The sequence below is a fragment of the Hypanus sabinus genome, chromosome 9 (assembly GCF_030144855.1).
Source record: "Hypanus sabinus isolate sHypSab1 chromosome 9, sHypSab1.hap1, whole genome shotgun sequence".
In the NCBI taxonomy this organism is placed as follows: Eukaryota; Metazoa; Chordata; class Chondrichthyes; order Myliobatiformes; family Dasyatidae; genus Hypanus; species Hypanus sabinus.
In genome coordinates this window covers 129,280,140-129,306,934 of record NC_082714.1, presented here as the reverse complement: position 1 = coordinate 129,306,934, position 26,795 = coordinate 129,280,140, and the positions used below count along the sequence as shown (strand labels likewise).

Genomic DNA, 26,795 nt, shown 5'->3' with positions numbered 1-26,795 from the left:
CACTGTAAGTCATCCCCACAATTGCCAAAGTCTTTTTCCCTGGTGAATACTGAAGCAAAATATTCATTCAGTACCTCCGCTAGCCCCTCCAACTCCATGCATGTTTCCACTATCACACCTGTTTGGTCCTATATATGTGAAACTCTATGCGCTGAGAGGGTTTGATGATGTGGACACTGAGAAGGTGTTTCCTTTCGGGGTGACCCAGAATTACAAAACAGTTTCATTATATAGGGAGACCCAATTATGAAAGAGAAGTTTTTTTCTTTAGAGTGCTTTGAATATGTAGGATTCCTTTTCCTATGAGCTTGCTGAGGAGAGTGAATTGTCAAGCACACTGAAGGCTGAAATAGATTTTTATTAGTGGTATACAAGGATGCGAGGAATTGCAGGAAACAGGCAAGATAGTGAAGATGAAGATCAGATTAGCAGGCAGCCTCCTACTCCCACCTTTTAATGGCATTGTGCTTTCGTTATTGAGTGAATTGTAAAGTTCAGAATTTAGGAATTTACCCTAACTAGTTTGTCCAGGTGTGTATGCAACACAGCATGTCTCCTTGTCTCCTCCCATTCACCACAAATTTCTAAATGTGAAAACATCTTCTAGATTCTTATCCCATCAAAACTTTTATCAATTTAAAGATCATGACACCCTTTAATCTGTGAAGCATATCCGCCTATCCAGTTCACTTGTTGCTCTACCTCAGATGCATTTCTATGTTAAAATGAACAGTTTTCTGGCAAACTGCTCTGCTTTTTTCAGTGAGATTGATTTCAAAAAGACAGTAAATGACGGCCCGGCTTTACGTCCTCGTGCTTCATTATTTGGTTTGACGCCGAGTCACCCGCGCGGTTGTTGCGCGGCCCCTGCCCGGTCTGCGCTGCTCTGCATGAGCTGCTGGGGGCGCCGCTGTCCGCAGAGTTGCGGCTGGAGGTGAAGCAGCGCAGCGTAGCACCTCTCTCCCGTCTGTCTGTCTTCCTCTCCCCGCTGTTTGTGGAGTCACCCCGACCAGGTTAGTGATGCGCGTCCACTTCACCTGATGTAACCACTAACCCTTCCCCGGGCCCTGTATGTGCAGGCCGGCTCTCCCAGGGACGCAAGTCACCTTTGTTTCGTTGTTCCATTACAGATCTACCTTTTCCCACCCAGGATCAGACGCCAGGGCTGAATGATAGTACTGGAACCATGTAATATTTTCGCTTCCTGCTCTGTCACGCCACAAATGTAATATGTCGAGAAACGCAAATACTTCCCGGTTGTGGCCCAATGACTGTATCCTGTGCATTTATTAACTAGCTTACCCTTATCGGGCACAGTGCATGTCACAAACTGCCTTATTGGTACGCCCTTCCCCTAACAATGTCGCATGATCATTCCGATAGCCAGTCGGAACTACAGGGAATATCGGAGGCCTTTAACAAACTCAACGGGTGTTTAACCAAAACGTACTGCCATTTGCACGTTTGCTTGGTCTCGCCACACTGTAGAACGATGGTTTTGTTCTGTTTCATTGTTCTTCCTATCCTTAGGAAGGTGAAAATCCGCACCAATTAATAGTTTTCATTTCTGTGGAAGTCTCATAGAACGTGGTGTCTAAACGGTAAATTCCACGGGGGAGGGAAATAGCAAAATTTGGACAGCAGGCTTCCGAGAACCGAAGGAACAGAAGATTTTGTAGAAACTCGGGGGCGTGAGCGTAAACAAAATGGTCAGGAGAGTGGCGATAGGTCACTCCATGCTCGCAAACCACGGAGGGCAAGATAATTAAGGTGTGGCAGATCTCTGGGAAAATGTCAAGTCACTTTGAGGCCAGGGAGCCATTGATAACAAGGAAGAACCTTGAAAAACATGAAAGCAAAGAACTGACAATCGCAGACAATGCTGCAAAAGACTCGGTATCTTTAAAGAAAGAAAATCAAGTTGATGAACTTTCAATTCTGTTACAGCTAGAGTACGTGGTTTTCTCAAGTTCATTTAATCAGCCCATTTTTTAACAAAACTGAGTTGAAAAGTTGGCTCTTGTAAGTTTTCCACATGCAGCTCTCCTATTGTATTCCAGTGAACTTGTTTAAGATTTGCAGCATCTACGGTGACTTATTTTCCCCCAAAGTCTTGTATCTCAGTTCCAACACTCAGTTCTTTTGCTTTCTCAGTTCCTTTGCTTTCATTCACCCAGAAAGATTAGCTTTTTTTGTCACATGTACATCAAAACATAGGGCGAAATGCGTCTTTTTTGTCAAATCAAATCAGCTAGGGTTGTGCTGGGGGCAGCCCACAAGTGTCACCACACCTTTGGCACCAATGTAGCACATCTACAATTTACCCATCCTCATCTGAACCACGTGTCTTTGGAATGTGGGAGGAACCCACACAGTCTCAGGCAGAATATACAAAACCCTTACAGACAGTGGCAGGAATCAAACGACAATCTGTGCTCACTGTGTCCGCTTTCCTCCAGACTGAACTTCTGCAGTTAACTAGCCTTCATCACCTTCTGCCATCTTTATTCACTGTTAGTCAGTCTCTCTTGTCTTCATCCTCTCAGTTATCTCCATTCCTACCCCTTCACTGCTACTTAAATCATGTTTGATTTATGGTTTGGAGATGGAGATACTGGAATCTGGAGAAAAAGAAAAATAAACTGCTGGACAAACTGGGCCAAATCATTGCAGGGAAATGGAGAGCTGACATTTTGGGTTAAGACATTTCAACTGACTGATTAATAATCCAGTCTTGATGCGGGGTTCAACCTGAACTATCATCAGTTCCTCTCACCTCACTGATGCTACTCGACCCCCTGAGCTCATGTTCCACATTCCAGCAACTGCGGTCTCTTGTATTCTGATTTATTTGATTAATGATTTTTCTCAGTTCTAATGGAAGATGTTTGACCAGAAACATTAATGAAGGTTTCAAAATGCTCTGCGTAAGCTATACATCACTGAAAAACCGGTCATTGGGCCTGAATAGCCAATGCTAGCGCTTATGGTCCATTCAGGCCTCCACTTAATGCCATCAAACAGCATGGAAGCAACCCTTCCACTGCTTCATCCATTTTCTGGCCATTAGAATTATCTATACTGATACCATCTTCCAGTATTTGGCCTGGTACTTTCTTTGCTAATTCTTTATAAATATTTAATCTTGTGAAAGTACTTGCCTCCACCACCACCGATAGGCAGTGTCTTCCAAATTTCATAGAACATAGAATAGTACAGCGCAGTACAGGCCCTTTGGCCCACAATGTTGGCCGACCCTTAAACCCTGCCTCCCACATATTCCCCCCCCCCACCTTAAATTCCTCCATATACTTCTCTCGTAGTCTCTTAAATTTCACTAGTGTATCTCCACCACAGACTCAGGTAGTGCATTCCACGCACCAACCACTCTCTGAGTAAAAATCCTTCCTCTAATATCCCCCTTGAACTTCCCACCCCTTACCTTAAAGCCATGTCCTCTTGTATTGAGCAGTGGTGCCCTGGGAAAGAGGCACTGGCTGTCCACTCTATCTATTCCTCTTAATATCTTGTATACCTCTATCATGTCTCCTCTCATCCTTCTCTCCAAAGAGTAAAGCCCTAGCTCCCTTAATCTCTGATCATAATGCACACTCTCTAAACCAGGCAGCATTTTGGTATATCTCCTCTGTACCCGTTCCAATGCTTCCACATCCTTCCTACAGTGAGGTGACCAGAACTGGACATAGGACTCCAAGTGTGGCCTAACCAGAGTTTTATAGAGCTGCATCATTACCCCGCGACTCTTAAACTGCATCCCTCGAATTATGAAAGCTAACACCCCATAGGCTTTGTAACTACCCTATCTACCTGTGAGGCAACTTTCAGGGATCTGTGGACATGTATCCCCAGATCCCTCTGCTCCTCCACACTCCCAACTATCCTGCCATTTACTTTGTACTCTGCCTTGAAGTTTGTACTTCCAATGTGTACCACCTCAGACTTCTCCGGGTTGAACTCCATCTGCCACTTCTTAGCCCATTTCTGCATCCTACCAATGTCTCTCTGCAATCTTCAACAATCCTCTACATTATCTACAACACCACCGACCTTTGTCATCTGCAAACTTGCCAACCCACCACTAAATTTCTGCTGCACAAGATGAAAAAGTCTTCCCTAAAATGCTTCTGCAACTTCTGCTCCTTACTTTAAAATCATGCTCTCCAGTTATAGACTGCTAAAGGGGGAAAAATCACAAGCTCATTAATGCGTGCACCTCCAAGTTTCCCCTCTTGTTTTTAACCACTTAATGGAAAATAACCCAATCTATTGATCTCTCATAACTGAAAATATTCCAGACATGATCTTGCATGTAGTCTTTTCAGGACTACATATAGAGCTCCGTTTGTGATCTAAGAAATGCTATGTTGATCTTCCAATTCTTAATTTTATGTTTGCCCTGGCTAATTAAGGCAAGTATCCCATAATCCTTCTTAATCATTCAATCTACCCCTGAGCATGATCATGGTATTTGGCTTCACAGATGATCAGGTGAGTTTAGAAGGAAGCAACCCTGGCATGGAGCTGCTGTGAGGGAGCATAAACCTGTGGGTCTGCCAGTAATCAGTGCTTCACAAGGTAACATGAGGTTAATGAAACACGTAACTCTAGTGGAATTTAAGCTGATCACAAAATATTCAAAGAGGAAATAAAAAGTGAAACAAGAAACATAAGAAATGACTGCTAGCAAACACAGAAGATTCACTCCTGATGAAGGGTTTCGGCCCGAAACGTCATTATTACCTCCTCCCATAGATGTTGTCTGGCCTGCTGAGTTCTGCCAGCATTTTGTGTTTTTTTTAATCCAAATATCTTAATCCTTTCAGATGGAAATAATTTTGTCATCATGAACTGATGATAACTAAACTTTTATTTCTACTGTTACCATTTTAAAACCACTTTGAAAAGTTTTGTGGTGTTGATTGGAATGCATGTGACGTACCGGATCAAAGTGACTTTGTAAAAACCCCCAAACCCCTTTTTGCCTCAGAAACTCTTTTATATTTGGAAATACTTGATTTTGTGATAGAAATTTCATTGCTTCTTTTATTAAATTAGTTTGGATTTTTTTAAACACATTTTTTGCATTCAGGTCTTTATCTAACTTTCTGTTAGAAAACTTGCTCGTTTCTTGGTATGCTGGCTGCCAGAATTGTTTGGTCTGCTTGATGACATCATACTGGATTTACATCAAGGTCAGACTAGAAACAACATGGAGATTGCTGGTTATAGGTGAGGCCAATGGGGATTAAAAGAGATTCCTTCTGGGGTAGGGGACTAATCTAACTAAGCCTACTTATCCCTTAGAAAAACTATCATACGTTATAAAAGGTGATAATTATCTGAAATAGAATAACTCTCTTATGCAATGTCTAGGCAGTTGTTGCAATTAATGTTTGGAACTATTGTTTTTAAAACTGGCCACTCTAACAGTAATATGAAAATCCAGACAGATTTAATTAATTGCTTTAGCAAAGCAATACTAAAACACCCACAACGTTAGTCGATTGGAACTAACCTTCCATTTTCAGAACATTGAAATAAATATTAGAACAGCTTTTTCTCAGGCGATTTTGTAAGCTTATCTGTTAATGCTAATAAAAAGGAGAAGCAAAGACCTTAGATGGAGTTTCTGAGGCCTCTGCAGCTACTTAGGAAGCATAGGAAAGCATGATGCAAGGTTTGAATATGTACCTGTGAACATCAGTTCTAGAGTTCCTATAAATAATTTGATGGTGTAATTTTTCCACATGATATTAGCAGGAGAGGGAGACCACCTTTATCACTAATTGCAATGTGTTGACATACAGTATGCTAAGTAATGTGAAAACAACTCTTTTGACTTGTTTCTTTCCTTTTAGCATTTTATAATGGAGGCGGACTCTAATAAGTTAGCAAAAGCAGAAGAGAATGCCTCCTACAACGGGGATGCCACTTCATTGCCAACAGACCTTCAATTACAAGCCTCCGCCAAACCACAAGCATATGTGTGCACATTGAGTCCACAGTTGATTGCCAAGGCACAAGAAGAGCTTCAGGAGAAACCGGAATGGAGACTTCGTGATGCACAAGCCCTGAGAGATATGATTTTGAAGGAAGCTCCAAGCCTAAATACCCGTTTGGATGATGCCTTCTTACTACGGTTTCTCAGAGCACGCAAGTTTGATTATGACAGGGCATTGAAGCTTCTATTGAATTACCATGCAAACCAAAGGACATGGCCTGAAGTGTTTGCCAACTTGAGGCCATCTGCAATAAAGCATGTGTTGGATTCTGGATTTCTTACTGTTCTGCCTTATCCTGATCCACTTGGACGGCGTATTTTGGTAATTCGACCAGGTAAGTTAGCAAAACTGAGAACTTCTGAAAAATGTGAGGGAGGTTTCAATGTTAAATTGCAAATATCTTCATCATAATTTTAAATTTGAGTAGAAATCTAAGATGTACACTGGCAAGATTGTATAAATCTTTCCAAACTAGAAAGGGTAGCAGGATTCTAATCATAGATATAAAGGGAGAATCTTTGTGCTGAAACAGAGAACAGAGGAGCACCTTAGTGACATTTCTGCAAACTGAAGAAACCTTTTTTCATAATTAAAAACATAAGATTGTTAATTGCAGATCAGTGGATATCTTGGCCAACATTCATTGATGAAAATGTTTAGCAGCAGACTGGTAAATCACAGAATCCTGCAATTGTTACAAGACTAAAGAAGGCCACCTGGCCTAGCAAAATTCTTCTGGTTCTGTCTACATATGTATCAGTTTTATTTCAAACTGTGGATCCAGACCCTATCCACTCCCTCATTCCATAAAATATTTCCTTTCCCTCAATACTTTTGATTCTTCTTTCAAACACTTTCATGTTATATTCTGTGGTTCATGAAGGGTCCATGAATGGAACCGATTGTTCTCTATCTGTTTATCCTTCATGATTTGAACTACTTTTGCTATATTCTTTTACAACTTAATTTCTTTCAAGCAGAACAATAGCTAAAGATCCTTGAAATCTCTTTTGGACCCTCTCCAACATTGTTATATCTAAAGTGTGACACCCAGAACTAGTCATAATAAACTTTGTAACTATACCATTGTGTAATAAAGGTTAATGGTGATTCTTTGCCCTTCTACTTTAAACCCTTTGCATAAAGCCAATAATTCTGTATGGGTTTTTTAATACTACTTTTTCTCTCTGCCTCCTAGTTGTCAACAAATTCTGTAAATGTTCTCCAAGATATTCCCACTCTTGTATGCTTTAATGAACTCAGCACTCTAGTCCATATCATCTCTTGTTCTTTCTAGCAAAATGTGATTTCCACATTTCAGTATTAAAATTAATCTCTCATTTAACTTCCATTCCACCAGCTTATCTGTATGTCCTTAGTCTATCATTATCCTCCTTTCAGTTCACTGTCTCCATATTTTGTGTCTTTAACACGCTTATAAATTGCACTGTGTGCGCCCAAATTTAAGGAGTTAGTATATGTTAAGCAGTGATCTTAGAATCACTGAAGTACATTTTCCTTCAGTCTAAAAAATATCCATTATGCTCCATGCCAGTGGCAAAGAAAAAAAATGTCTTTACCCTGGATGTTGTACCCTTTACCCCAGGTGGTTTTCTTAGGCATTCTCTAATACACTTTAAGAGTTGATTATTTTCTTCAGTATTTCCTCAAATTTTTTTCAGAATTTCAAAGGACTTGGTCAATGCTGTTAATTTCAGAAAGTGCTTGCAAATCAAAATATATTAAATATGTGAACTTACAAAATGGTTGTAAGTGAAATTAGAAATCTACTTGTCAGATTTGTAGGGATTTTTATATGCCTGGAGAAATGTCCACTGTTTATGTCATGTATCCAATTTTCTATCATGTTGCCAAACCAACCCTCAAAACCCACCTTTTGTTTCTGTGGTTTTCAATTGTCGTGACAAGCTAAGTATATGGCATCCTATCTAAAACCTTTTGAGAGTCTGTATATATCAGATCAACCACATTTCCCTCAGCAATCTTCTCTACTACATTGTCAAAACCTGTACCAAATTAATAAGACAGAATTAGTTTTTAACAGATTCATGCAGATTCTCTCTAATTAAATCACAATGTAAATGACTTCTAATTCTAACTCTGATCATTCTTCTCAGTTTTCCTCCACTGATGAGTTTAAATTGCCAGATCTACATTTATCTTAATTATCCTTGTATCTTTGTTCAAAACAGCACTTAAGTATTTGCAATTTTAGAGTCATATAATATTAGCTGATCCCCGAGTAGGCTCAACAACAAACTGCTCTAAAAATCCATCTGGTAGGCATTCAACAAACGCACTCACTTGAGATCCATTACTACCCTTTTCCCAATGGACCTGCATGCTAAAATCTCCCATGACAATTATAACATTGCTCTTTTGACCTATTTCCTGTTGTAATCTATGGTCTACATCTCAGCTACTGTTGAGAGGCCTGTATATAACTGCTTTTACCCTTTCAGTTTCTTAACTCAACCCATGAGGATTCAACATCTTCTGATTCTTTGTCACATCTCTCTACCAATTTAATGTTATTCTTTACCAGCAGAGCCATGCCACCTCCTCTGCCTGCCTTCCTATCCCTGCGATAAAATGTGTAACCTTGGTTATTCAGCACCCAACTACACCTATTCTTCAGCCATGATTCAGTGATGGCCACAACATCATACCTGACAATAGTGCAACAAGGTCATCCAGCTTACTTCTTGCACTCCGTGCATTGGGATATAACACTTTGCGTACAGTTCTGTGTTTGCTACTCTTTTTGATTCTGTGTCCCTAATACACTGATACTCACCCTGCTGGCTGCAATTTTGTCCTATCATCTGCTTTCCCTTCCTGACAATCTGACTGCACGCTGCCTTTGCTTTTTTACCATCTGTCATTCTGTTTGGTCTACCGGGCTTTTGGGTATTTATGCACAAATCACCTTAGTGTGAAAAAATAAAGTTTTTTTGTCTATATTCTAGATTGGCTACACATATTTCACACTAGATATCTTAAGATCTTCTCAGATATTCTATAACACATTTTAACAGCTGATAATTTGGCCAGATTTTCAGCTTTTAGGTATCCAGTGAACAGCAAAAGATTTGGTCTAAAAAAAAATCTCTATACCTGAATTTTTAAATTACCTGAAGTATTATTACAAATATGAATACACTAATTGCAATTCATCTCATATAGCTAATAATTCCAGATTTGGAAGTTTTTTTCCCCATTTTATTTTTTCACATGAACAACAGAAAAATTATTTCTGGACTTGTGTTTCTGAAATTATGTGCTTAGAAACCATAGGTTGTCAGTTTCATCAAGTTTGCCTCCAACTTCCACTCTGCCTTCAAATTTACTTGACCCATCTCTGACAACTCTCTCCCCTTTTGTGATCTCTCCATCTCCCTCTTCAGAGACAGGCAACCTACTAATGTATTTAACAAACCTACTGACTCTTGCATTTATTGTGCCCCTTCCCACCCTGTCACATATAAAAATCAGGACTAGATCTGCCAGACTGGGTAACAGCTTCTTCCCTCAGGCTGTGAGACAAATGAATACCCTGCCATCACCAAGGTCTTGTCACTGGGACAGCGAGCTGTTTTCTCTACCATTTACATTTACTTGTGTTGCTCTTTACTACATACCTTTTGAATTATATTTCATTAACTTATTGAAAGTATAACATTTTGGTTTATGTGCTGTGTGTGACATGTTGTGTGGGTCCAGAGGAACACTGTTCCTTTTGGTTGTCTATACAGCATATACAGCCAGATGACAGTAGACTTGAACTTAAAAATGCGATTCCCTTTTCTAAGTTCCCCTAACTCTATGGCATCTGTTATGATGAAGTTTCTATTCTCGAGTATCTGAGGACTCCTCCTTTTTCAAAGAACATGGTTTCCCTTCCACCACCATCAATGCTGCTCTGATTTGCTCTTCCTCCATTTAAATACGTTAATGAAATGAAAATTATCACCTGCCCTCACTCCATCTCCTGTCACCATAACAGGGATAGGGTTCATCTTGTCCTTGCTACCACCCCACAAATCTCCATATCCATCACATCATTCTCAATAGTTTTTGCCACCTGCAATGGGTTCTTACCACTAAGCCAATTTTTCTCTTCCCTCACCTCCCATAGGGATTGCTCTCTCTGTAACTTCCTTATCCACTCAGCCCCTCCCACTGATCTCCCTCCTGGCGCTTAACCCTGCAAGTGCTAAGCCTGCTCCTACATTGTCTCCCTCACCATTATTCAGGGCTCCAAACTGTCCTTCCAACAGAGGTGACACTTCAGGGCCATTTATTGTATCCTTTACTTCCGGTGCAGCCTCTTCTGCATTGGTGAGACCCAGTGTAGATTGGAGAGCTGTTTCATCGAACACTTTTGCTCCATACGCTTCAAAAGGTGGGCTTTCCTGATGGCCACCCATTTCAATTCAACTTCCCATTCCCTTTCTGACATGTCTGTCCATTGTCGTCTCTACTGTCACAATGAGGCCATACTCAGGTTGGAGGAGCAATACCTCATATTCTGTTTAAGTAGCCTCCGATCCAATGGCATAAGCATCAACTTCTGGTCATTTCTTACCCCTCCCCTTTTGTTTTGAAATTCCCATTCTGGTTCCTCTTTCACCCCTTCTTGTCACCTGCACATCACCTCCCTCTGGTGCTCCTCCTCCTTCCCTTTCTCCCATGGTCCACTCTCCTCTCCTATTAGATTTCTTCTTCAGCTTCTTACCTCTTCCACTGAACACTTCGCAGCTTCTTACTACTTCCCCCCCCTTCCTCACTCGTCCACCTTTCCCCTCAAGTCGTTTCATCTATCACCTGCTAGCCTGTACTCCTTCCAGTTCACCCACCTTCCTATTCTGGATTCTCCCCCCTTTTCAGGCAGGAGACGACGATGCATAAAAGCAAAAACAGACAGGATGAGAAACAGTTTCTTCCCCTGGGCCATTAGGCTTGGGACTCTTGGCTGAATCATATTCGAAGTGTCACTGGTTAATCTTCCATACCTTACAAAGTTTAATGTTATACACAAGTTTGTTATATATGTGATTCATCTGTAGAGTTTATCCTTGCTTTCATAAGTTATCGTGTTATGTGTGCTTTACACCCTGGTTCAGAGAAACGTCGTCTCGTTTCTATACACATGTATGTAGTTACTTGACTTGACTTGGCTTGATTTTTTCCAGCCCTGATGAAGAGTCTCCACCAGCAGCATGACTGTTTACTCTCCGCCGTAGATGCTGCCTAACTTGCTGAACTCCTCCAGCATTTTGTGCATGTTGCTCAAGAATTCCAGCAGGACACCTTGTGTATATGGGAAACTGTGTTAATGTGATATAAATTATCACTAAAAAACCTGTGTTCTGATATTCCAGGAAGGTGGAAAATTTCTGATTATCCCATCACAGAAAACATTCGTGCCATTTATATAACGTTAGAGAAGCTTGTTCAGGCAGAAGAGAATCAAGTGAATGGAATTGTCATTCTTGCTGACTACAGTGGAGTTACATTGTCTCAGGCTGCACAACTTGGTCCATTCATGGCCAAAAAGGTCATTGGCATTCTTCAGGTAAACATAAATCTTTCCAGGGGAATGATATTTTTCCAGCATTAGGCAAAGCTAACTGAGTTCCTAATGCATTGCATCCATAGAATTTCTCTTTCCTTATGATTGTGGCATATCAAAATGTAGTCCTTGAGACATTCATTAACCATAGTATTAACCATCATTCTATTCGGAGGTCATCAAGGTCTCGAACTTATTTTGTATTAAAAGTTCCTACCTATTTCTTTAAAATCGGAGACCAAGTCTTTCAAATTAATGCAAAGTTTAATAAGGTTCCCAAGGACTATTTCCATTCAGTAAGACTTTGTGATTCTGTGACTGGAATATTTAATTGCAGTTAAATTGCTTTTGATAATTTATTCAGATTCAATTTTGACATACTACTTCGAATAAAAATCCTGAGTTATCTTTGTGCTAATATAAACTTCCTGTGTATTCATAATCTAAACTTCATTCTTATGTTAATCCTTACTGAAATTTTCTACAGTAACGGAAAGCAATTCCCTTTTCTTCCATCCCAGGGCATTAAGTCACATGGCGTTAGTACATGTAGGGAAATGAGATAGAGAGGGCCTTCACAAATCAACTCTCACAATTTTCAACTTAAATAGATAGAAAGTATGGCAGTATTCTCCATGGCACATAATCATATGTGTTTGATTTTAATCTATTTATTTCACATCAATCAATGCAATTTGTTTGGGCATAAGAACTGAAGATTTGTTAGAAGATATCTTTGCTGTTGTATACTGATTGGAACTATTAACAATACTTTAAATCAGGCCAATACAGAGGTATATAGAGCTGCTGCAAACAAGAGAAAAAAATCCAAGCAACACAAAATGCTGGAGGAATTCAGAAGGCCAGGCAGCATCTATGGAAAAAAGTACAGTCAATGTTTCGGCCCAAAACATTGACTCCGTTTTTCACAAATGCTCCTTGCCTGCTGAGTTCCTCCAGCATTTTGTGTGTGTAGCTGTTGCAGCTTATTTTCACCCCTTTTCAAATAGAGTATTGAACATGGATCCTGTAATATGATTTGATGTTTTTTTTAAATTTGTCTGCTGGGTCCAGGCATTACTGGCAAGACCAATATTTAAATCCATCCTTTAATCTTAGATTATGCAAACCATTCTCTTGAATCTCCAGAGTCCATGTAATGAAGGTATTCCCTCAGTTCAGTTGGGTAGAGACTGTCAGTGTTTGCACCAGAGATGAAGAAGAAATGCATTTTCAAATCAGAAAACTGACTTGCAATGGAACGTGCACATGGTGGCATTCCTATGCAACTGTTGGCTTTGTCCTCTGGATCGTAAAGATTCATGAGCTGCTGTTAAAATTATAGTTGAGTTGCTGCTAAAGTGCATTTTGTAGATGTGTTACTCTTTAGCTTTGGTCTATCAGTAGAGGAGGGAGTTGATGTTTAAGATGGAATACCAACTAACTTGGGTTGTTTCACCATTTTTGTAACTAAGTTCTTTGTTTATCACACTCCTGCATTGTACTTTTAGATTCAGAAACAGCTTCTTCCCCTGCACCATCAAATTTCTGAATGGACAATGAATCCATGAATGCTTCTTCAGTAATTTTTTCCTCTCTTTTTGCACTGTTTTTTAAAAATATTTACTATTTACTGCACTTTATAATTTTCATTACTACATATTGTATTGTACTGCTGCTGCAAAGCAACAAATTTCACAACATCTGCCGGTAATATTAAACCTGATTCTGATAATGAATTAGGAGGTTAGCCACTTGTCACAGATAATCTAGGCTCTAAGTTCTTGCATTCACCGTTTTTTACCCATTTAAGATTGGGGTTGACCCCAGGCCCTCAATAATGTGGAATCAGCAACGGCTGTGCCATTGAATGTTAATGGAAATGCTGATAGGCTCCCACATGCTGGCGGTAGACCGGTAGTGATTTATTGGCCTTTATACAATGTGAATATTATTTGCCACTTTATTATGTCAGGAGTTGCAAGTGAAACTGAACATTGACACGCTTTAAGGGAACATTCCCCTCAGACCTTATCACAAAATATCGGTCATTAGTGACATAGCTAATAAAATGGTGGGTAAATGTTATAGCCCTGAGGAGATTCTGTGTTGATGGCCTGTAGCTGAAGTAATAGGTCTCCAGTAAACTTACTTTAGCTGGGTATGACCAGCCATTGGAGAGTGTTGCCCTGATCCCCAGTGATTTGATATTGAAGTCATTTGGTGCTTTGCCATTCCAATGTAGCAATCACTGTTCTCCCCTTTGGGAATGGCTTTGTCCATGTTTGGACCATAGCTGTCATGAGATTCTGGGAGAGTCCAATTAGATTGCAGATGAATACATGATGATCTGTAATTATAATTTGGTGGCATTGTTGATTTCAACATTGCCATCTTGGCACATCCTGAAGGAGAGACCAATGGGAGGTATTTGGTTGAATTAGTCTTGCTTTTTGAACATGATATACCAAGAAATGTTTCCAGGGTTATTATTTTCATTTATCTTGTATAGAGATTCAGCATGGTAACAAGTCTCTTCTAGTTTAACAATCCCGTGCTGCCTAATTACACCCCTTTGACCAAATAATCTACGAATCCACGTGTCTTTGGAATGTGGGAAGAAACCCATGTGGTCATGTGCAGAATGTACACACTCCTTACAGACAGCAGTGAGACTGAACCAGGTCATTGATGATGTAATCGTACTATCCACTACACTACCATGCTGCCCAAATAGTTATTGTTACACTTAAACAATTCAAATCCCGCTATGACAGAAATTAAAATCAATAATCTGGAATTTTAAAAAAAACTAGGTATTGGTATTGAGAGCAACATAGCTGCTGGAATGTTACATAAGGTTATCTGGCCTCACTAATGCCAAGGAAGGAAATCTTCCATCCTTATGTGGTCAGGCCCATTTAGGATTCCAGACCAATTTATGTGGTTGATTCATAAATAGCTTCTGAAATAGCTCAGCTAGATACCTATTTTAAGGACAGTTAATGATGGGCAATAACATTTACCTTGCTTGTTATCCCAGAACACAAAAACAAGCAAATTAAAAAAAAAATTAAGCTAAGACGTTGTGAGGGGCCACAGCCTTAACAACATGCAGAGCAGCCAAATGTTGCTTAATATCCACTGGATCTAGGTCTGACTAACAGGACTCTTCAACAATAAAAATAAAAGCAGACCATAAAGAGAAAGAAATTGAATAAGTTTGAATTTATGGATTTTAAGTTCTTGGTAGTTACTCAGCAACCGTTCCCAAGGAAACCACATTTCATTAGCTTTGAATGCTGCATTTGATCCATGTTGAATGAAATTTTGTTGTTGACCCAAAGTATCTGCTGCTCAATGAAACCTAATATTTACAAAGCTAGCCAATACATAATAATCACAAATTACCATTAATTCAACCAATTTTCCTCTTGCTACAAAATTCTTCAAATTATGTCTTAGTGTCATTAAGTATAGAATATAAATTAGTGGCTAAAGTGGTATTTATTATAAATGGAGAGGTATGTGACACAGCAGGTGGAAAAAAAGTGAGAAAAGAATGAAAAAAAATCTGGAAATGTGGATAACAAACCATATACTGTCATAATGCATACTGAATGTGTCTGTACGCACCTTCAAATGTCCATTGGTAGAACATGTAATGTCTTTGAAATTATAAATATCACAGCTTTTATCTAGCACTCACGTCAAACAGCCAGCTCTGAATGTGATGTATGAATCAGTATAAGAAAATGCGTGCTTAGGTTTGCTGTTTCTATTGTCCATTACTAGGGTGTAATGTTTTCTTAAACAAGTACAATATTAGCTTATTCCATGAATTAATTCTTTTCACAGGATGGATTTCCAATGAGAATAAAAACTGTCAATATCATCAATGAGCCCATTATCTTTAAGGGTATTTTTGCCATCATAAAACCTTTTCTGAAGGAGAAAATGACTGAAAGGGTATGTACCTTGGATTAATTTTGTGTTTCACTAGAACATGAAACAAAAAACTTTGATCAGTACAGCACAGGAATAATCATCAATGTTGTGCAAATTTAATTAAGCTAATGACAACTAAGGTTAAACAATAAAACTAACAGAATGTAAAATGTGCCATTAGTATGTTGGTATAGAGCAGTTGAATACTGTGCATATGTATTTTAAGATGCTTCTCATTAGTCATTGAATCAAAAAAAGATACAGCACAGAAATAGGCCCTTCGGCCAACCAAGTTTATGATGACATCAATAACACACTCTAATTTCATCTATTTCATTCTCTCCACATTCCAACTAGCACTCCCCCTTTCTTCCTCCCATCCAATTCTACCAGACATCAACACACAAGGGACAATTTACAATGATCAATTAACCTACCAACCTGCACATTTTTGGATATGAGAGCATAGTCATGTAGAGAATGGATACATCAGAGGTCAGGATTGAACCCAGATTACTGGAGCTGGTGAAGTGCTGATTTTAGCACCGCTATGCTGAAAAGGCAGTCATTGTACAATGTTATTGTGCATGTTATATGTGCAATAAGTTGCGTACATTTAACATCGCGGGCTTGTTTGAGAATACCATTGCAGCTAGCAGTGAGTTTCATTCAATCAAGTGTGAGGTTAAAATATAAAACCAACACTGAGTTACACACTGAGGGACAATTTTAATGGGCTGCATTCTTTCTATCATCTAGTGCTTTAGAGGGTGCAGTTGTCATCTGGCGAGTTTGGATGTGAGGGCATCCGTCTCTTTGCTTGAGAACATTTTGGTCATTTCTACTTCCCCCACTCACACACCCCCTCATCCACTATTCTGCTCTTTTTCTCTCTTACATGCAATCTCTCTCTCACTCTCAGGCACATGCACAATCCCTCTCATTTCATAAGCTATTATCCTCCCTAGCTTTGGCTATCCATATAATCTATGTCTTGGGCTGGTGAATCCGTGGGCATTTAATTTGAGTTGTCCAATTACCGGGGAACATAAAGCACCAAGGCATCTGCCTTCCAAAAGCATTTTCTCTCCTGCTTCATCATATATGTCCTGTTAGCTTCTCAGACATTTGACTACAGAGTTTGGAAGTTCAGGTTGTTTATCAGGATTAGCTAGTTTGTTCCTTTGTTAACTCAGCAATGTCCTTGGCAGTTATCAGTCTGTGTGAAAAGACTTTACTCTGATGATATTACTGTTGTGTTTTCAAATTTCAAAAAATTAAACTTGTCTGATTTAATGTTTTGTGCAAAAAAATATGGGAGCCTATATTGTTGTCTTAATTAAATCTCACTTTTTCATTACACAGTGTCTGTCTGTCTCGCCCTTATCTCAGTGTGTTTTATATACATGCTCTGTGTGACTCCACAACTGAGAAGATGAAGATAATTAAATAAGAGGATTCACAGGCTCCAAAATTATGTTTTATCTTTTAAATTATGAAGGGCTTACCAACTTTTCCATGATTAAAAGACTCCATAATCAGAAATACCAATATAATGTTAATAAAAGAAGTTAAAGCATTCTACAGGAAATATGATGAACTGCCACAATACATCTCTTTTGTAAGAGCAGGGATAACTACTTGAGCAGAATAGAATTTTTTGGGGAAATGGGGAAAGCTAGGAGAGAGGCATGCCCTTTGGAAGACCTGGGTCAGATATAATTCTCAAAATCCATACATCGATCTACTCTTTGATTCTTTCACATGCACTTGTCAGTGGGTAAGCATGGACCAAATACTCTTATTTCATTGGTAAATGTCTCTCTCACTGGCTTGATCTTGGCTTGCTGGAAATAGGAAGCATAAAGTGCTCAGAATAAACACATTAATGCAATTTCTCAGTGGGAGTTCTATTTGTGAAGTAAGTTTGCTTCTCACTTACAATAAGCCATTTCTTGGTTGGCAAGATCATATTGAAACATCTCCATAAGTTTTTGAATAAGACAAACAGACTGTGAACAGGGAATGGATGTACTAATGAAAATTATTCATTTATCTGGGCAATTCCATCATTTAATTTTGGAAGCATAATTTCACCTCTTCACATTGACTATGGAAGGTTTTTATTTTGTCTGACTTACCTTCATAAAATCAAATGTTACAGAAATGAATCTTACCAAATTTAAAATTTGTTTAGCATGCAGTTTTTATTCCTTATAAAGATCTGTATATATTCCTTCCATTTTAGTTTGTTCTTCATGGTTCAGACCTGAGCTCTCTTCACAAGGATATTCCACCGAACATCCTTCCTCAAGAGTATGGAGGTACAATGGGAAAACTCAACACAACTGCCTGGACTGAGTCATTGCTGGCATTTGAGGAAGAATTTGTTGCAGAATTTGGTCAGATACATTCACCAACGGATAATTCACATGCTCAGTTTGCAGATGGGCCAAATGAGCAGTCAGGTCAACAGTGTGATGATTCCTTTAGAGGAGTGAGGTCACAGTTGTATTACTGTTATTAACAAGACTCATTGTTTGATACCTTCCCTGAAAGATTGTCTTTATATTTGGTGGTGGAGTGTTTATACAAATTAATTGTGTGATCACTTAAAATATGTAACTATTTTGGGCTTTGGAGAGACTACCATTTAGGTTTCTCACCTACATAACTGTTACAGAAATTCAGCATGTTAAAATTGGTGCTGATAGACAATAATAAGCTAACAATTATAAAGAACCCAATCCTTCGCAGTTTCTATAATGTTTTGCTAGTTTTTATTAACAACTTTATAGAAAGCCTTAGCTGCTACACTGTCAGAATTTCATGAATTTCAGCAGTCCTTGTCATCTTCTGCCATCATTTATATTACTTTGATAATGAAAAACCAAAATTCATAACCTACCCTGCCTGATCCCACTTCCCAGATCTAATTCTGTATCATCATCAGACACTGAACACCAAGTACACGCTCTCCATAGGGATTTTTTGGGGTTTAGAAGCTAGATATCTGAGCTGTAGTAAGTCTAAAGTCTGATTTTTTTTTTAAATCAAATCATAAATTAAACAACTCTACAAATTAATACAATGCTCAGTTGGTTCCATCATCCAGTTTCATCAACAACCAGGAACAGGGAAGTGTTGCAAGAAAGTGGTTAGAGTCAAAGAAATTATTAATATCGATAGTATTCATTCAGTAACTATAAATTCTGAAGTTTTGCTCTGGACAGTGCTATTATAGAGAGTACTGTATTTATTAATAGGCATTTACTTGAAGAGTACATTGAATATAAAGTATAACAAAAGAAAAGTTGCTATATTCAATTTGTAATAGAGCAAAAAATTATTTCCAAAGGCACTATTTTCTATTAGCAAAATGCCATGAATGAATAAAATCAATTTCCTTGCCTTACCACGCTTAAACCCCATTTCAAGATAAAACTAAAAAGAAAAAAAACCTCAGTAGTATTTAATCTTCTTTCATTTGCTTTACTGTCAGTTGCACACCAGATAGATGACTAAAATATACTAGCTTGTGAATTTTTCAAAAATTGATTAAGTATTACTAAATAAAAAATGTAAAGTTTGCCATATCTCTTCCATCTTGACCTGGCTGCACTGTATAGATGGTTTAGGCAGGCCTGGAGTGTGACCATTGTCATCAGTAATATGTAGTTTCAGCAATATAATTACAAAAGACTGAATTGGCATTATTTTTAAGTTCCATATTTTATAATTCATCATATAGTAATTTACCAAAAGAATTCATGTAGCTCAGTTTTCAGAAGTATAATTAACTTTATTTTACCCCTAAAAGAAGTATCTAATGTTACAGATTATGTAAGAAGCAAGAATGCAGTACTCTTGTCATTGCATTTGAACTGTAGGCACTAAAGTACAAAGTATACACTGAATCAAACTGTTACATTTATGAACCCCACCCCCCCCCCCCCCAAGCCTAAATAGCAAAACATGCTGAAGGAAAATAAACAGTATCAAAGATTGACATCTGTAATTCCTTTGCTGCTCACCGAATGTGTGCAAGTTATAGAAAAGTGCAAAATTATCATTGTTTCTACTAATATTGTCAAATTCACAGACATGTATTGAAAAAGGGCATAAGTATTCAATAGTATTGTGACTGGGATTCAGCTAACCCTGGTTCATTTATTTTTTCATATTTTGTGTTAAATTGTAAAACCCATTGATTGGGGAGTTTCAACTCAACATTTTAAGTTTCTTAATTGCTGAGAGTTGCTACTCAATGTTATGGTATTGTGTTCAAAGAGCTGTTGTATTTATCAACGTAGAAATGGATTATGTGTACAAAATTGAAAATTGTTATTTTAACAATTATTTTTACAATGTAATTAGACTTAATAGTAACTACTGACTTTTTTAGTGTACTTATGGCTCAATGTATAGTATGTGGAGGATCAGCTCTTAGTGTATCCATTTTGAAATATGATTATAGGGATGGGTGGAACAAGAGTCTTCAGTAAGGCAGTACAGTGCTAATCAGCCTGAAGGTCATAGCCTACTTCATTCTACAGGTTCACGATGTTAGTCCCTTCCTCTAGCGTGAAGAGGTAACTTCTATTACTGATTGTCAGTTTAAGAAAATATCTTGGCCAATGTCATTGGCACTTGTCAGCAGGTTAGCACCGTATTGATATGAACATTTGTAGATAGGAATGCAGAAAGGTTCAATAAGTATAAAACTGACTTAGTGATTTTTGTTTATTGCTCGAAATAGGCAGATGTCTTTTTTTAGTAGTATAACTTATGTGATGGTACTCTTAACTAGTAAACACCCTCAAAAGTCAAAATTCCTTTTCTCAAGAGAGACTACAATCCAACGGATTCACTATGTGTTTTTGAGGATCTTGATTTCTACTGGAAGTTTTACCCATGTCATTTGGAAGAGGAACAACTTGAAAGTTAAATTAATATTCTTAAATCTGAATCACTATTTGGTCTGCTGCTGGCAAAATTCCTGACCACACTGCCCTGCATGTTAGTGTTTGCATTAACTCAGCTGGAGTTTGAAGTGGCTAATGGGAAATTTGCTGTTTTTTCTGAACGTTCCAATAACAATATTTGGTTCACAATTCCTTTATCAGTTTACCAGTTAATTTTACCATAGTCTAATTTTGATCAAAGTGAAATATGGGACGATCCTTTGAAAATGGAAGGCAGCTTTGTAAGCAGTTTATAGCTTAATTTGGCATTAGAGAATTTCATGTTTAGCCTGTGGTATCTATTGGATAATTAAACACTTTTTTTAATATTTTACATATAAATTCAGAGATAAGCAAAGATAGAAACTGACATCATAATGTTCAAATTGTCAGTAAAATTGTTTTTATTCGATGTTCATGTAATCAAATTATTTTTAATGACTTTTAAAAAGCAGGACATCCTTTAAAGAAGGCTGCCAGAAACTAGGTAAACCATAAAAGTGTGGAGCTTTGGAGATCATTAACTTACCTGTAAGGCTGAAAGGAGCACTATTTAATCCTCTGTAATAATTAGCAAACCACTCTTAACTGGCAGAAACACCATGACAGTATCCCTATCAAATTTGGTTAGAAATATACAATAATTGAGATCCCTTGGAGTATTAGGGTAAAGTCTCCTTACTTGAGGACTTAAAGCAAACAAACATCCCATAAATTTAAGAGGACAAACCATGCGTTTGTCCATCTGTGAGGAACTTCGCACAATAACATTGGAAATAGAGAAGTGCCTAGTTGCAATATGGTAGGCACCTGTTTTTTGGTGTGCACAAGGATTAAAATGGATTCTTGAGGAACAGTGGAAGACTTTCAAAGAGATTTTTCACAATGCTTAACAAAAGTATATTCCAGTTAAAAGCATGGACGGTAAGGATGGAGAGAGAAAGCCTTGGATACCTAAGGAAATAAAGGAAGTCTTCAAACTAAAAGGCCATGCATCCAAATTTGCCAATAGAACTGGGAAACGTGAAGATTGGGAAAACTTCAAAAAGCAGCAAAGAACTACTAAACAAACAATAAAGAGAAGATAGATTATAAAGACAAATGAGCACAAAATGTAAAAACAGATAGTAAAACTTTCTATAACTACACAAAGCAAAATAAAGGGTGGCTAAAGTGAATGTAGATCCCGTGAAAGACGAAAAGAGTGAATTATTGGGTTATGCTGAAATGGCCGAAACTTTTAATTTCTATTTTTTATTGGTTTTCCCAATGGAGGACATGTCTAGCATGTCAAAGGGAGATGTTATGGGAGGCAAGATCCTTGATACAATCATTATCATTAAAGAGATAGTCCTGAGTAAACTAGTGGGCCTAAAGGTCAATAAATTCCCTGGTCCTGATGGAATGTATCCCAAGCTACTGAAAGAACTGACAGAAGCTACAGGGACATGTATGATCATTTCCAAAAATTCTCTGAATTCTGGACATGTCCCATCAGATTGAAAGACAGTGAATATCACACCATTATTTAAAAAAGAATGTAGGCAAAAGGCAGGTAACTATAGACTACATCTGTAGTCAGGAAAATGCTTGCAGTTACCATTAATAAGAAATTACCATCTAGATAGCAATGGTTCCAGCAACTGAACACAGCATGGATTCAAGAAGCACAGGTCCTGTCTTATAATCTTGCTAGAGTTCTTCGAAAGTATAATGAGCAGTGGGTAAAGGTGAACAGGTGGCTGTTCTATACTTAGATTTCCAGAAGACATTTGATAAGGTGCCATATAAAAGACATGTCCATAAGGATGCATGGAATTTAGGTTACTGTGTTAGCAAGGACAGAGGATTAGTTAACCACTAGTAGGCAGAGTTGGGATAAATAGTTATTTCTCAAGCTAGCATTCAGTGCTAAGGATGATGATGCTGGTGTTACAACTGATCACAATATACACTAACAATTTGGAAGAGGAGATCACAGTGCCTATAAAACAAATTCATCCCCTTTGGAAGTTTTCATGTTTTATTGTTTTACAACATTGAATCAGAGTGGATTTAATTTGGCTTTTTTGACCCTGATCGACAGAAAAAGACATTTTCATGTCAGAGTGAAAACAGATCTCTACAAAGTGATTTAAATTAATTACAAATATAAAACCCAAAATAACTGATTGTATTAGTATTCAACTCCTTTAATATGACAGCAAATCATCACTGCTGCAGCCAATTGCTTTTAGAAGTCACATAATTAGTTAAATAGAGATTGCCTGTGTGCAGTCAAAGTGTTTCAATTGATTGTAGTTAAAATACACCTGTATCTGGAAGGTCCAACTGCTGGTGAGTCAGTATCCTGGCAAAAACTACACCATGAAGACAAAGGAACACACCAAGAAACTCTGCAAAAAGGTTATTGATAAACTCAAGTCAGGAAATGGATACAAGAATATTTCCAAGTTACTGAATATCCCTTGGAGTACAATTAAGTCAATCATAAAGAAATAGAAAGAATATGGCAAAGCTGTAAATCTGCCTAGAGCAAGTTGTCCTCAAAATCTGAGTGACCTTGTAAGAAGGAAACTAATGAAGGAGGCTCCCAAGAGACCTATGACAACTCTGGAGGAGTTACAAGCTTCAATGGCTGAGAAGGGACAGACTGCGCATACAACAACTGTTGTCTGGGTGCTTTACCAGTCACAGATTTATGGGAGAGTGGCAAAGGGAAAGTCACTGTGGGGGAAAAAGAAACTTACATGAAATCCTGGCAAGAGTTTGCCAGAAGGGATATGGAGACTCTGAAGTCAGCTGGAAGAAGGTTCTATGGTCTCATGAAACCAAAATTGAGCACCTTGGCCATCATCCTAAACACTATGTTTGGCATAAGCCAAAACACTGCACATCATTAAAAACACACCATCCCCACTGTGAAGCATAGTCATACTAAATCATATTGGGATGCTTCATGCTGCACCAGGATCTGGAAGGCTTGTGAAGGTAGAGGGTAAAATAAATGCAGCAAAATACGGGGAAATCCTGGAGGAAAACCTGATACAATCTGCAAAAGAACTGCAATTTAGGAGAAGATTTGTTTTCCAGCAAGACAATAACCCCAAACATAAAGCCAAAGCTACACAAGAATGGCTTAAAAACAACAATGTTAATGTCCTGGAGTGGCCAAGTCAGAGTTCAGAATTTGTGGCAGAACTTGAAAAGGGCTGTTCACTCATTATCTCCATACAATCTGACAGCTAGAGCAGTTTTGTAAAGAAGAATGGGTAAAAATTGCGGTGTCCAGATGTGCAAAGCTGATAGAGACCTATCCACACAGACTCAAGGTTATAATTTCTGCCAAAGGTACATCTACTAAATACTGACTTGAAGGTGTGAATACTTTTACAAGCAATTATTGTGTGTTTTATATTTGTAATAAATTTAGATCACTTTGTAGAGATCGGTTTTCACTTAGACACAAAAGAGGCTTTTCCTGTTGATCAGTGGTAACAAATTCTAAATTAAATCCACTGTGATTTTGTGTTGTAAAACAATAAAACATGAAAGTTCCAAAGGTGTGAATACTTTTTATATGCACTGTAAGTGTAGGGTATCTAAGTTTGCTGGTGACAGTACATTTGGTGGAAATGCAATCTCTGCAGAGGATGTGAAGAATCTACAGATAAATTTAGATAGGTTAGCTAAGTGGGTAATAGGCCTGACAGATGGAGTACAACGTTGGTGGCTGTGAAGTTATCCATTTAGAAGGTAAAACAGATCAGATTATTTTTAAATGATGAAAGATCGCAGTATGCTGTTGCGCAGAGGGACTTGGGAGTGCTAGTGCATGAACCACAGAGGTGCAGTGGGCAAGAAGGCAAATGAAATGATGGCTTTTGTTGGTAGGGGGTTTGAATTTAAGAGCAGAGAAGTTGCGCTGCAATTGTGTACAGTACTGATAAAGTTGCACCTGAAGTGCTGTGTGCAGTTCCGGTCTCCTTACTTGAGTAAAGATAGACTTACAAGGAGAAATTGAGTCATTGGAATCCAGAAAGATGAAAGGATATCTGACAGAAACTTACAAAATACAAACATACAAATAGAAAAGTTGTTTCACTGGTAGGTGAGACTAAAATTAAGGAACATAGCCTCAAGATTCGGGGAGTAGATTCACGTCAGAGATGAAAGGGAACTGTTTTTCCATAGAGTAGTGAATCTGTAGAATTCAGTGCCCAAAGAGGCAGTGGACTACTTGTGAAATACATATTTGACACAGTTATAGAATTTTGCCTAGTCGGGGATTTAAGGCTTATGGAGTAAAGGAAGGATTGTGGAGCTCAGTCTTCAGCCAGATCAGCCATAGCCTTACTGAATGGCAGAGCAGGCTGGACAGGCCAGTTGGCCTCCTCCTGTTCCTATTTATACTTGTTTATTCTTAAGTCTTTGATGCCATAAATACTTATTAGCCCATCATATTGAAAAGTGCCAAACTATTATTATTAATAACAATTATTATTATCTTATTGTGGCTCACAAATCAGGGACAATGGTGAAACAGTTACGTTTTACATCTGTATAAAATATCTTTTATTTTACTGATACCAGCATAGCATATTACCTTATGCTATATAACTAAATCAATCTAGAAATATAAACATTGTCAGTTTTTTAAATATGGAATATTAAAAAATGTGTGTAGTACTGTTCCAAAATTTGACTTTCCATTTGTAGTAACTGCAACTGTTCTAGGTTATTTAGGGTGGAAAATGAATATATCTATACTCTGGGAAAATTTCAACAATGCCTCCAAGGAAAGAAGGTGAACAAATACTTATTTTAATAAATGAATGTTTTATATTGTTGTTTGTCTTTTTTGTGTTATCCAAGAAATTCTTGGGTTACGCAATTCATATTGTTTAGGTCATGTTCAACCAAAATAACTTTAAACAGGTCTAAGTCTTGGAACATTTCTAAATGGAATTCTATAAGAACATGTCATTAGTAGGTTACCTGTTAAAACTGTCCGTAAAATGCATCTTCAAAATCTCAGTTTACATTTGAGAGGAAGTCAACATGCAATGTTTATGTACAGGTTATTTGTTTGAAACTTCCTGTAATAAAAAGAAATGCTGCAGACAGTTGTAAGTTCAGTCAGCTCCATCATGGGCACTTGTTTCTCCTCCATTGAGGACACCTTAAATAGGCAATGGCTCAGAAAGGTGGCATCCATCATTAAGAACTCCTTTTATCCAAGACATACTCTCTTCTCATTGTTAGCATCAGGAGCCTAAAGACACACACTTAACTTCTTAATGAATAGCTTCTTCCTCTCTGCCATCAGATTTCTGAATGGACCATGCACCCATGAACACGTCACTTTTTGCACTCATTTTTTAAAATATATTTCTTATAATTTACAGTATTTTAAAAAATTTATTGCATTGTAGTGCTGCTGCAAAACAACAGGTTTCATGACATATGCCAGTGATAACAAACCTGATTGATATTCTGATACTGGACCATTGATAAATATTGATCCAGCCACTAACATTCACATTCTGTACAAGAATTACAAGGAGTAAATATGCAGGAAACTGGAAGAACAATATAAAATAATAATGCTACATGAAGACAAAAATGCAAAAATAGGGACAAAAACTTTCATTGGCTATCACAGCCTTTGTAAAAGTTAATTAAGAGTGTGATCCTTTGGCAGTTTCATGTACAAGAATGGGATGAATTGTCACGTCTGATAACAGTACCTGGTCCTACCTGTTCACTTCCCAATTCAACTGCATCAATGTCACAAACTTCTCTGCTTCAACATTGGGAAATTAAATCTGTCAGCTCTATCCCTCACCTAAGGTAATGTGGCATTGCCAGTTACCCATTATCACACACTTAATCAGTTTGCAAGCTTTGGATTTTAACTCCATCATCAAAACTACAAATATTAATTTCAACTTTTTCCACATTCACCCATATCGTTCTTGATGGTACCTTTGATATCAATCTCAGAAATTCAAAAGAATCTTCCTTTCCAATTTTGAATCTTTTGTACCTCCAACTTATCCAATCTTTTGCAATGAAATTCACAAAATTCCACTTACCAATTACCCTGTTCTTATTTACTTATACTGGAACCTTGCCAGGATGGTATCAGAATGTGCAACTTTTTGCAATTTGATGTATCTGTCTGTTGATTATATTTGATTTCTATTGGATTTGAAGTTTCTTGCAGGTCACAGAACACATATTTAAACTATCTTTAGTTCC

General features: G+C 37.9%; 1 protein-coding gene across 4 annotated transcripts; it reads left to right on the top strand.

Annotated features, from left to right (window-relative positions):
* The first annotated feature begins 378 nt into the window (after positions 1 to 378).
* Positions 379 to 25,594, top strand: ttpal (tocopherol (alpha) transfer protein-like). 4 transcript variants are annotated; one of them, XM_059980558.1, is made up of 5 exons: positions 379 to 1,013; positions 5,880 to 6,357; positions 11,429 to 11,622; positions 15,478 to 15,588; positions 17,816 to 25,594. In XM_059980558.1, exons 2-5 carry the CDS (start codon positions 5,889 to 5,891, stop codon positions 18,092 to 18,094), a joined length of 1,053 nt encoding a protein of 350 aa, XP_059836541.1. In that variant the 5' UTR covers positions 379 to 1,013; positions 5,880 to 5,888; the 3' UTR covers positions 18,095 to 25,594. The 4 variants fall into 4 exon arrangements, with proteins under 4 accessions (XP_059836541.1, XP_059836543.1, XP_059836545.1 ...); XM_059980560.1 differs by lacking the exon at positions 379 to 1,013 and adding an exon at positions 1,027 to 1,188; XM_059980562.1 differs by lacking the exon at positions 379 to 1,013 and adding an exon at positions 1,426 to 1,446.
* The last annotated feature ends 1,201 nt before the right edge of the window (positions 25,595 to 26,795 follow it).